Raw genomic sequence first — 12,748 nt, 5'->3', positions numbered from 1 at the left:
CCACACCCTGGTTCGACCCTAACCCTAGCCATAAGCCTAACCTTAGCTTCCATGTCCTCGCCCAAGCTCAACCTAACCTGCACTGCCTACTAGGGGCCAGTAGAGAACAGTGTTCTCTTGTGTTGTAGGCCTACTGTCTCCTCAACAGTGGGCAATGAACAATGAGAACTTCAGTGTACTGGAAAACTGTGCTGCAGAAAATGTCCACCCAGTGTTATTTTTTCCCTATAATTTTTTAATGTAAAGATATGCTTCAGAGTTATATGGCGGGACAAGTTAAATGTTGTGTTACACAATACATATCACAGATTGCAGCACCCAAACTGCTGGAATGTTTATATCTTGGTGAAACTCCTGTTTAGGGTGACATTTCTCTTCGGGAATCATTTTTGCAACAAAACAAAATGGTGTTTTTAATTTACTTATATGACAGTTGTCTTCTGCAGAGGATGCTATGCTATTTCCTCTTCCTATGTTACGGCCATGCTGAAACTCAGTTTTCTGTGAGGCTGGACAGCACCTGTAACTTCCAGTCTGGTGTCCAGGACAAAGTCAACTCCACTGCAGAAGGAGGCTACAGCCAAAACAATTCACAGGGTAGAGAACTACATTTATACATTGCCTTTGAGTAATACTCATTTCACCGGATGCTTTGCTTTCATATAATATGTGTTAGTGTGTAAGTCAACTACAGTACATGACAAAGCTTCTGTTTAATATGGACTGGACCCTTATAAAAATCCATACCATGATATTATAACCCCATTTTAATACTCTTCCCTTGAACAATCAACTATCACACAGCCTCCTATAACCTCCTCCCCAGTCCTCATATTGCCATGGTTTTCACTGAAATGCAAGAGCGCCTCTTTGACAACTGTTTTGTCAAACGTTGTTCTTGGACATCAGCTCCAGTGTTCAATAATTCTGAGAACGATACTATTTCCCTGAATTTACAACACCAAATAGTCCCACTAGACAAACACTAGAGACCATAGTCTTTGGAGAAATGTGGTACAGTCAGAAGGGATACAGCCAATAGGAGGATTGGGGCCTTTATCGAAGACGATGGCAGATAGTACTGCGGTTTCTATGGTGATGATGGAATTCCATGTCTGCTCTGTAGGGTTTTGTCTGTCAGTGGACCAGTGAACAAAATGCAAGGAGAATGTATAGGCTCATAAGAAATCAAACTGTTGAATACCCTTATCTAACCCTATAGTGTATGATTGATGTGTCCAAACCTGCATTTCAAACAGATTACATTGAGCAGGTGAAAAGATGATACATTGAGATGATCAGAATACATTAAACAGTAGGCCCATGCTGTAACAGCCTCAGAGATGCCATTTAGGCAACTAGCACACTGGAAGTCAGTCTGTTCCGAGCCAGACCAGGTCTGTAGACAGTGGTGTGATAGACACCGGAGGAGGTCAGGGTGGAATAGATAGACAAGGAGAGAGATAGGAGACAGAGGGAGGAGGACGGGGTGTGGAATTTGGGAGGCTGCTGTGATGTTTGTGCTGCAGAGACCAGCCTGTATGTATAAAGACACAAGGGAACATGATCGTGGCTAGAGTACTGACCCCAGCCACACTGGAGACCCAGCCTCTTCTCTCCGGCCCCAGCCCTAACCACAAAACAGGCTGGCTTTCAGCACAGCTCCCCTCTCTGGAGTAGTACTCAGCAATAAAGTACCTCTACAAGGTACATGTCAGACTCACCACCTTCTGTGAGCCTATCCCAACTCAGGAGAGACGTTTGCTTTCCCCCTTACTGTAGCATCTCAGACCAACCACCCGATACTGTCATCTAAATCACCATCAACTAACACACCTCTCTGAGAAACACAAGTAAGACAGAGAGGGGCACATGTTGAATGTTTTTATTCAATTTTTCAGAGTATTATTGATAAGAATTCAAACAATATAGAAATCTTAAATATATCAAATACAATCTTCCCTCCAGTACAAGTCTCTATACTATGAGGCAATAAAAACACACCCCGGAAAATGAGGTGATCTCCATCAATTGCCACTCCACTAAGAGTGAAGTCTGTACACTATACTCTGTCATATGACACAAATACACACATGTAAACACTCTGTTTCTCGCCCTTTCATCTTCTCTCACACACATAAACACTGACCTTTACACAATGTAATATACAGTTAATTACAATCATTGATGAATTTGTAGAATGATATCCTGTCCTCTTTCTACCATCGATGTATCAGACAAAACACTTCATGAATGTATGAGATTGCCCATGGTCGTCACTCATCACATCCTTACACATTCACTGGCCTCACTAATTTACACATCTCTATTATGACAAAAAGTGATGTATGTCTTTCACATACATACATATACATTCCTTTTCCCTTGTTCCTCTGTGGTTATAGAGGAACTTGACAATGTTAACAAATACAAATTATAAATAATGAGGGGGAAAAGCAGACAACCAAACTGATTCATTTACAAGTTCAAAATTACATCAAGAAAGTCACATCAGGCCATCCATAGTCTGTTGTGCTCAGTGCTGTCCCTCCCCCTCCACCAGAACAGTTCTGTGACTGTGTCATCAACAAGGAAGGGACACTGGACCTGGATGTGGAGAGCAGTTGCTCCACACCTCTCATATCAGATAACTTGTGGCAACGTGTCAGGAAGCTTAAAGTGCAAGCGATAGTTCTGCCTGGTTGGATGGAACGGCCACCTAGCCGAGGCTCTCTCTCCCATAGTCTGGCGCTGGTGCAGGAGGGAGAGGCTGGTGTCCAGGAAGGGACTGAAAGGCAGGGCTATCCCTGGGCAGAGGGTGGGTGGAAGATGGGGAGAGGTTAGCATGCAGTAGCCCTGTCTAGTGTGTTGAGGCTAGGTTTGGGCATCCTCCTAAGCTTGCCTCAGTGCCTGAAGTTGTGGATGTCATTGTGCAGGCTGACAGAGGGCCTTGAGGGGGAACTGTGATTGTGGCAGCTCTTCTTGCAGCTGCAGCTCTGGATCCACATGACGTTGCGTGTGAAGCCCTCTCCGTCGGGACATTGGAAGCGCAGGCGGACGGTGCGGGTCAGTGAAGGGGTGCAGCATCGCCCATCCGCACAGAAGCCACAGGTGTGAGGTCGATGGCGGCGTGTTGTGGAGCAGCCAGCAAAGTTGATCCTGATTGGCTCCTGGGGCCGCACTGTACGCTGGCACTTCTTTACCCTCTGGACAGTCAACAAACAGAGTTAGACAACTGAGCTATGTATTCCACAAAAAATATATATATTACAAAAGTTCTCATAATTAAAAGTGAAATGTTATATGTGCTCTAACGCAATTTCCCACATTAGGTAGTTGTTGTGGAATTGTTTGATTACTTGTTAGATATTACTGCACTGTCAGAACTAGAAGCACAAGCATTTCGCTACACTCGCATTAACATCTGATAACCATGTGTCTCACTTTACCTTGATTGCTGGGGTAAGCGGCAGGTCACATTGGCGGACCTGACAGAGTCGTGTCTCTCTGACCAGCCGACACTCTGCGTTGTTATTGGTCACCCGGCTTGAGATGCCCATCCCGCACGTGGTGGAACATTCCGTCCAATCAGTGGTCTGAGGGAGGCATCTGGCGCTTAGCAACACCTGGGACCTGGGGAGGGACACCAACTCTGTGGAAGAAAAGGACAGGGTCATCAGCAACATGTAGGGTAAGGCTTGGGAAAAACAAACATATAGGGCCGGTTTCTCAGCCTAGTCCTGTACTGAAAAGCCATGACTAGACAATCTGTGCCTGGGAAACTGGCCCTTTGGGTTAGGCTTTACTGTACCTCTAAAGGTGACTCCAGTGCTGGCCTGATAGTGTGGCTGGGCCAGGGCTTGGGCCTGGAGCTGGTTGTTGATGTGGTTTGGGAGGGGTTGTGGGTCAGGTAGGGCTGCCTGTGGAGGTTCCTCTGGGTCCTCACTGATGTTATTTTTGTCATCACAGACCCACTCCTCACAGCAGCGGCCCCAGGGCCGTGCCAGCCTTGGCTGGGAGCAGCGCCAGTCGGGCAAGGGTACCTGCTGGGGACAGAGTGGCATGCAGCCCACCACCCCGTCCATGCAGCTGCACTGGTGCTGGCAGCTGGGCTGGAAGTCCTCTCCATGCTGGTAGACACGCCCGTTGAACTCACAGGGCCGGCCCTGGGCCTCCGCTGGGGAGAAACAGAGACATTAGCAGCACTGTGGACTTCATACCCATATGGTAGTGTGTTACCATGATGCTGAGCATTTGACAACTATCTACTTGGATCAATCTAATGATCAAAATCTTACTACAATTCTGAAAAACCCATACTCAGCTGCTACTCCCATAATTCTGCATACTCCCATACTGGCCCAACCACCTCATATCTCTCCCACTGATGTTAGGGGTGCTCCTGGTCCTTACCTCGGCACAGGCCTCTCTCTGGGTCTCCCCCAGCCCCCAGGTGGCAGTGCAGGCCCTTGATGTGGTCACAGGGCTGGCTGGGGCTGCAGTCCTGGTTGAACTGCCTGGCACACACCTTACAGCAGCCACAGGCATCTGTCACCCAACTAATGCCCGCTGGGCACGATGGCGGTGAGGGGCCACAGGAGCACTGGGTAGGACAGTCACTCTCCACCTGAGAGAGACAGCGGGGTCAGTGTTAAATGTGAGAAAGGGTCGGCACAGCAGCAGTAGGGTGGAGGTGAGGGGAATGCATTCCAGGCTGATTTCTATGACTACTGATACAATAGTATATTGATCTCAGTGCCTTTATTCATTGTAACAAAATACCAAAGTTCAACAATTATATTTGTAAAAAATATTTTTACATCGAAAAATAAAAAACAGAAACACAATGTAAATATGGTCATGCAAAGTGTAGAGAGAAAGAGTGAATGGGAAATAAATAAAATGAGGGCAGGAAGGTAAGAATGCATCTTTGAAACTCACCATGACAGCAGCACTGGAGAGGAGAACGAATAGTGTGGAGACGGTCCGTCTCAAACTAACCAGAGAAAACATCCCGAAGGTGTAGATTACACAATTTAAATTAGAGATAAAGATTCCGCCCTGGAGGTTGTTAATTCTAGAATAGATGCCTAGTGTCTGTGATGATATACTGTCCAGAGCCTGCACCTGAGTCCAGAGGAGAGAAGTCTGTCTGTCAGTTCACTTATTCCTTCATCTGTTTGAGCGCACTAAAAAGGTACACCAGTCGATAGTGTTTCTTTGTTCTCCTGCAGTGTCTTTTCTCAGCATGGGTCAGCACTGCTCAGCTGGGTTAGCTCCACTTCATATAGAGATTCCCTCTGTGGTGCCTGTACTTATAGACATGGGCAGACCGCCACCTCCCTGTGACATCAGCTCTCCTCTCAAGGAGGAAGAGAAAGTGAATCAAGGGGGGATTGAGTGAGTGGAGTAGGAGAGGAAGAAATTGCACCATTGCTACATTACCATACTGAGAAACCATGGTTATATTACGAAACAACTCTGTAGGCACTTCAGTGCACTGACAGCTTACTATCATATGTCCCCAATGCTATTGAGAAACTACAAGAAAAGATCATTGCTGATAAATCCATAATAAGTAAGCTAAGTGTGGAGTGGCTTCAAATAGTATTTGATTTCTTTCAAATAGGTTGAGCATTTGATTGAGCCTTTCTTTAGCGCCAGATTGGTGTGGTTTGCACTTTTGGGACTATTCCATGGGAGAATCTCAATTGCATATTCCTCATGTCCTCTCTCCTCGCCTCCCTCTTAAAACCCATTAGATGGGAAGCCAGATTTCCCTCCACCCTAACCTTCTCCTCGAATGGGTTTTGAGAAGGAGGCAGGGAGAGGACGGGAGGAGTAGGAGTATGCAATTTAAATTCTCCCCATCAGTCCCATTTTGCCTTGAAAGCTCAATCAAGTGCAGCTTAAAGGGCAACCACTTTTTAACCTCATTTTCATTATCTCCATTTTCACAGTACCAGTGTCTACATGTGTGAAAATGATGCATTTCTACATTTAGTAGAAAAAATCAAACATTTAAAAAGTTCTATCCCATGACGTCATCCAAAGTTACAATTTTGAAAAACACTATGAGATTCGCGGTGACGTGGGGAGCTAGAAAACATCTTCCATCTGGCTAGAAACTTGTTGCAGGTTTGAAAAATCAACGTAAAAAACAACAACTTTTAACCCTACACTGTGATGTCACAGAGAAGCCTTCATTAGGACCTTTAATCTTATCTTTGTAATCACTGAACATAGAAACATGCCATTTTCCCATATGTAGACACTGGTGTGGTGCTGAGTTAATGAATATGAGGTTAAAAAGTAACACGTCCTTTAAATATTTGTATTTGAATGAACACAAACACTATTTGAACCCAGGGCTGCGGGATTCCCATACTGTCGAGTGACACAGTAGCTACATTCTGGCGTATGAGCGGTATTTGACAATGGGGGTCAAGTAAGACTGATGCTGTCAACAGAAAAAAAACAAGTGCAGGTGTAACGGAAAAAACGAGTGGGGAATCCCACTCTGGCGTAGAATCCACTTTAATAGGGGAAGTGGTGATGCAGATAGCAGAGAAAATCCCTGCGTACAACTCCTCTGGCCCCAGCCATCCCATTGAAACGCATTGCCCAGGGCAGGGCACATATCCTGTGTTCCCTCCATCTCTTTCCTAATGGCCACATTCCAGGAAACAAAGGCTCTTCTACAGGTTCCCATGTTTGGTAGGAAAAACGAAACATTCCCATTGTCATACCAGCAGGACATAAAAAGTGTTTTGTTCGAGGGCAGGAAGGCCCTGCATTAGGCCTTGGCTCTCATTGTTATGAAACACAGGAAACGGAATTTAGAACATTTGATGAGACCACTGAAAACCTGCAGAGCGAGACAGAGAGGAGTGAGTGTGAATATAGCAAGACTCTCACACCACAGGAGAAAGCAAAGAAAATAACTAGGACCTGTTTCTGTTTTTCCTTGCTCAATTTTGTCAGACCTGTCCTCACTTAACCCAGTTCACCTTGACAAAACCACAACACAGCTTCTTCTGCAAAAGCAGATCCCCCCCCCCCAAAAAAATTTCAAACGAAATATAAATAATAACGGTTCAGAAAAAACATGTGTCTTAATCACATATATTTTGTACGTGTCTGAAAATCCAGTCTTTTTGGTCTGAAATTCTCCATTTTATATAGGACATCACACATATTATTACTCAACCAGGCCCATGTCATCTCCTCTTAGGTATTGTTCCTGTGGATACACTCCACTCCTCTCCACTTAAATTGATAGAATATCTTTTAGCAGCAGAAAGGAAATGGTTAGGCCTATGGGTGGAACTTGCTGTCATGGAGAGAATTACACCAATCTTTCAACATAGACAGCATAGGTATGAAGATGTCTGGTCAAAGTTCCTGTCATATCGTACTGGTCTTATTCTGTCACTTCTGGGTTTTTGTGTTTGATTGTTTATGTTATTTTTCTTAAGTGGTTTTTACATATTGTATTCTTATTGAGACTTTTGAAATGTTTGCTTTATACAGCCAGAATGTACCCTTAACATGTGAATCTCACTACGCTCCTTTGTAAAGACTGCAAAGATATGTTGTGTATGCACTTTACATGCTCTTTGTGCTCTTTAAATAAAATTAATGTAAAAAAAAAAAGTATAATACAAGTATCTTTGAATACAAAACCGTTTCAGTAATTCAAGAATTGTAAGGAATGAACCAAAATGAAAAACCAAATATAAAAACCACCATGGATGTGTTGAGAGTTGAGGCAGCAGGAATCTCAGTGTGGATAAAGATCAGTGGGTGGGAGCAGAGGTGAAACACAGAGAGCAGGTGTTGCTACTAACCTGCCTGCCACTGATGTGAGGACGGAGGAGCACTGTGGAGAGAGAGGAGGAATGGAGGGAGAGAGAGGTGAGCCACAAGCAGCGCCTTACACAAACACCCAGACACCCAGGCTACTGGGCTGAAACCACTGGGACACTGGGGATGTTTGAGAGAGAGCACCTTTTTGGGGAGGGAGGGGTGGGAGGAGGAGGGCAGCTGTCTAGATTCCTGGCATTCCTGGCCCACAAAGGCAGGATGTGTGTGCTGGCCGTGGTTTGGCAAGTCCCCCCTGGCCTTCAGCCAGCCATTGTTTGTCAGATTGACAAACATTTCCAAAACAGGGGTGTCAGGAGCCCTGGCGATTTATCAATGCTGTCCCTTTCCAATCTACTCAACCTAGTCTCAATCTACTCAGCCTAGTTTCAATCTACTCAGCCTAGTCTCAATCTACTCAGCCTAGTCTCAATCTACTCAGCCTAGTCTCAATCTACTCAGCCTAGTTTCAATCTACTCAGCCTAGTCTTAATCTACTCAGCCTAGTCTTAATCTACACCAACAAACAACCACCCAGATTTACTCCTATCCACTCCTGTGTCTGCAGTCTGACCCATCTATACTGTATGACAGTAGTTAGCAGCTTTACTAATTTGGAGGCTTTTATAACAGCTTGATTTCTGGTCTACTCACAGTCTGTAGATGGTCTGTGGACATGTTGATATTGTTGGCAGCCCTGATGCCTGTAAGTACCCTGTGTAGTGCCGAGAAGGGCCAATGATGATGGGTATACTCATGTATCATTGGTGAAGAAGTGGGTAAACAGGAAGTCTACAGTATCTACACAGCACTCAGGAAGAGGTGTTCTAATGTCCTAAAGACTGACAGTCAGTAATCCAAACAGACCTGCCCTGAACACGTAAATCAGTGTAACTGGGTTTGTGGGTGTGAGTAAGTATTCCATACCGTATCATAGCAAACAGACAGTTTCATCAAGTCAACTTTATCAGACTGGTGTACTGTATAATGAGAGTCCTCTAAAGTACTACTACTATTTTCTTCACTAAAAGCAGACAATTAAAAAAAAGACACTCGTACATAACTGTCTGACAAGTACTGCATGTGACTTGCATTCTGAGGTACAGTATATAACAGTGACTGTGGGAGCAACGTCACATGTATTTGGGTAAACATCTACCCAGTGTAGAGTCAGCTGTGCACATGTGATGCACCCTAACCCAGCTCATGACACCCGCTCTATAGGTCAGGCCTCCACTGAATTCCTCACACTAGTGTCCTAAAAACCTTGGCTGGTACACTCACACACTCAATCATCAGTAACCCTTCAAATGGTCCATTCAAAGAGCACTTGTTTGTTTGCTAAATGCCCATAATTGTACATGTATAAGAGAGAATACTGATTACACAACAATTCTTTAAATACGTTACATTTTGTACATTCCTGTAAGGCAGTTGAGCAAGACAGCTGTGAAAAGGATGATGTCAGGGGGCCTGGTCATTGGACGTATGGATTCACGACTGGGGGTAGACATCTGTGCATCTCTCCTCCAGTACGCTCCTCCACGAGGCCCCAGGGCAGAGCATGATAAGTAAACTTGTGCTAGCCTAATGCAGGTGTGGCGCTCCTGCACCCATTAAGAGACAAAAGGGCCTCATTTAGGCCTAACCTGATGGCTACCCAAGCAGGAGAGCAGAGGGAACCCGTGGCCTGTGCATTCCTTCACCCAGTCTAATAGGAGTGATGAAAGCAACCAGGAGAAGAGACCCCCTCTGCAGAGCTCTCCACAGCACTGCAACAACCTGTCCATTGTGTGGCTGACTGACATGAGCAGGTGTGCTATAGTCAGGTACAGAGAGACAGGCGCACCTTTTCTGAGAGGAGAGGTATGCATGCCCACTGTAATCAGTCAGCCCATGCTGTAACCCAAAACTACTGCAGAATCACCTGATAGTGCGAAGCACACCCACCTACACAAGGTTAGGAGTTTTGGAATAATTGCATGACAACCAGGCACAATACACATGCAATGCATAGAAAAATAAATAGAATCCCAGGACATAACTACTAGGCTGTGACAAGACATTCATTATAAACCATCTACTGGAACTGAGAATCCAGACCACCTACACACAGTCCATTTCAAAATGAATCCTTCCTTTTACCCAATACACTGTGGCTACTTATAGCCTACATCAATTGAAAATACTTTGATTCTCCTCCCAATCCAAAAATTGAATCAGACAAACAGATTATGGGCCAAGGCAACCATACCTACTGACACTGCTTTTTGCTCCAGTGAATCTGAGGGTTATTAAGCTGCACACTGCATATTACACTAAGTACACAAAAAAAAAACGAACTTGCATTTCAAAGGGACTTTAGTGTGGGAGTTGCTGGTGTAGCTGCCTGACAGAGAGTGTCCTGTTTAGTGGGGAGGCGAGAGGGGGACGGGCTGTGTGGCACCATTACACAGTGGTGCCTATGATTCAGAGGGGAACATTTTATCGCAAAGAGCTGTAAACAGAAAGTTCCAGAGTTATCCAACAGGGATGGTGACACAAACACATAAAGCTTACTGTGACTGAATGGGCCGCTAGGCTGGTAATAGCCTAGAAAATGTAACCCACCATACACTTGATATTTCATTCAATCTACAGCTGATGATAAAACAGCTACGTATGTACAGGTAAGGGAGTCAGGCCTACTGGATATTTACACTCCACTATCATAGTTCAGAGCATTAAGCAATACTTTCTTTAAGTAGTTAGATACTTCGTTATCCAGCAGCGTGCAGCAGGCACTCATTCTAATGACCAATATTCAGTGTTATGCCACCTAAAAATAGGCCAGTTTGTTTGCTCTGACATTCAACTTACTTGAGGTCATTCCTAATCAATGGCTTCTTTATACCCTGGTGCAGTGGTGTAAAATACTTAAGTAAAAATACTTTGAAGTACTACTTAAGTAGTTGTTTTGGGTATCTGTAATTTACTATTTCACTATTTATATTTTTGACAACTTTTACTTTACTACATTCCTAAAGAAAACAATGTACCTTTTACTCCATACATTTATCCTGACACCCAAAAGTACTCATTACATTTTGCATGGCTAGCAGGACAGGAAAATGGTCCAATTCACTCACTTATCAAGGGAACATCCCTGATCATTCCTTCTTCCTCTGATCTGGCAGACTCACTAAACACAAATGCTTTATTTGTAAATTATGTCCGAGTGTTGGAGTGTGCCCCATTAAAAAAAAAAAAGTCTAAAATGTGCCTTTTTGTTTGCTTAAATAATCCATTTGAAATGATTTATACTTTTACTTTTTACTTCTGATACTGACACATACGTACATTTAAAACCAAATACTTTGAGACTTTCACTCAAGTAGTATTTTACTGGGTGACTTTCACTTTTACATGAGTCATTTTCTATTAAGGCATCTTTACTTTTACTCAGGTATGACAATTGGGTACGTTTTCCACCACTGCCCTGGTGAATTGAATCAAAACAGGACCTTTACAATAGGAAAAAATACCAAATGAAATCTATAGAATAATGAACACGCCGCAGAAAGAGGCCTTTCCCTGATAGGAGATGCTCTGGGGTTCAGGGAGTAAAGAGAGAAACATGTTGAACACATCACTATTATAACGTGTTCATGTAGTACTTTCTGCTTTTAAAACCTTGCCTTTTACAGAGACAATTTAAGTAAAAAAGGGCATCAGACAGGTTCAGTTCAGCCAGTTCTTTCCTCAACCCAGCTTTGTTACAGTGAGAGTCCGTGCTTAATAAGTACTGTTACTATGAGGCCCTCATAGGAGGAGCACCTGGCAGGGCAGCAGGAAACCTCTCCTGGGCGTCTACTCCACTAGCAGTAGCACAGCTAGCCTAACCTCCTGCACCAACACTGGACTTCACATCCTCTGCTACATTACAAACCACTGACTGCTGCTGCAGTCATAATTAGGCCAAGGACAGAGAGCGGAAATGAGCGCAGCTGGAGAGTCGAGGGGGTACCATCAACTATTCCATAAACAAACTGACTGAACCATAGTCCTATGATGTGATCTAACCCCAGAGCCCCTTCTTTCAGTTGTCATGGCGAATGTATATATTTGGGCTGCTGGACGGACAGGAGCCACGGTTGTGACAAAGCTCCCAAAATATGTGGAACCAAGTTTATCTTTTGTAGACGATTTTATCATAATAAAAACACATTTTAACTATGTTTAAAAGTGAAATATTTAGAGGTTGGCAATGGCAACTGATCAAAACAGCCAAATTGGGAATTTCCTCGATGACTCTACAGTGACACCTGGTGCCCTCTCATATCCATGAAGGTGGTGGACTCCATTTAAACCCTGTGGTGAGAAGCACCTCCAATCCAGATATGCAAGGCTACCATGAAGCTGACTAATGTCAAATAATCAAATACTGAATCATGACACAACCGAATAAGAATTGTTGATTGTTGAACAAGGATTAGGCAGTATAAATCATGTAAGTTAACATACACTGAGTGGACAAAACATTCAATTAAGAACACCTTCCTAATATTGAGTTACACCCCCGCTTTTGCCCTCAGAACAGCCTCACTTCGTCGGGGCATGGACTCTACAACGTGTCAAAAGCATTTCACAGGTATGCTGGCCCATATTGACTCCAATGCTTCCCACAGTTGTGTCAAGTTGGCTGGATGTCCTTTGGGTGGTGGACCATTCTTGATACACAAAACTGTTGAGTTCTTGACACAAACCGCTGCGCCTAGGACCTACTACCATACCCCGTTCAAAGGCACTTAAATCTTTTATCTTGCCCATTCACCCTCTGAATGGCACACATACACAATCCATTTCTATATTGTCTCAAGGCTTAACAATCAGTCTTTAACCTGCC

The 12,748-nt window shown here is 44.1% G+C and overlaps 1 protein-coding gene across 1 annotated transcript; it reads right to left on the bottom strand.

Annotated features, from left to right (window-relative positions):
* Positions 1 to 1,870: 1,870 nt before the first annotated feature.
* Positions 1,871 to 12,216, bottom strand: LOC115111449 (CCN family member 1-like). Its single transcript, XM_029637500.2, has 5 exons — positions 4,942 to 12,216; positions 4,414 to 4,627; positions 3,812 to 4,177; positions 3,450 to 3,652; positions 1,871 to 3,206 (listed from the first exon to the last, which is right to left on the bottom strand). Exons 1-5 carry the CDS (start codon positions 5,011 to 5,013, stop codon positions 2,904 to 2,906), a joined length of 1,158 nt encoding a protein of 385 aa, XP_029493360.1. The 5' UTR covers positions 5,014 to 12,216; the 3' UTR covers positions 1,871 to 2,903.
* Positions 12,217 to 12,748: the final 532 nt, after the last annotated feature.

Source organism: Oncorhynchus nerka, linkage group LG27 (genome assembly GCF_034236695.1).
Source record: "Oncorhynchus nerka isolate Pitt River linkage group LG27, Oner_Uvic_2.0, whole genome shotgun sequence".
NCBI classification, from domain to species: Eukaryota; Metazoa; Chordata; class Actinopteri; order Salmoniformes; family Salmonidae; genus Oncorhynchus; species Oncorhynchus nerka.
The sequence above is the reverse complement of the archived record's forward strand: the minus strand, read 5'-3'. Positions and strand labels throughout refer to the sequence as shown.

Excerpts from the sequence above, each read along its gene's own strand:
- LOC115111449 (XM_029637500.2), bottom strand. The coding sequence starts at position 5,013 with ATGTTTTCTCTGGTTAGTTTGAGACGGACCGTCTCCACACTATTCGTT. Across the intron at positions 4,178-4,413 it reads AGAGAGAGGCCTGTGCCGAG|CGGAGGCCCAGGGCCGGCCC; the intron begins GTAAGGACCAGG and ends GTTTCTCCCCAG. Across the intron at positions 3,653-3,811 it reads CACTGGAGTCACCTTTAGAG|AGTTGGTGTCCCTCCCCAGG; the intron begins GTACAGTAAAGC and ends TTTCTTCCACAG.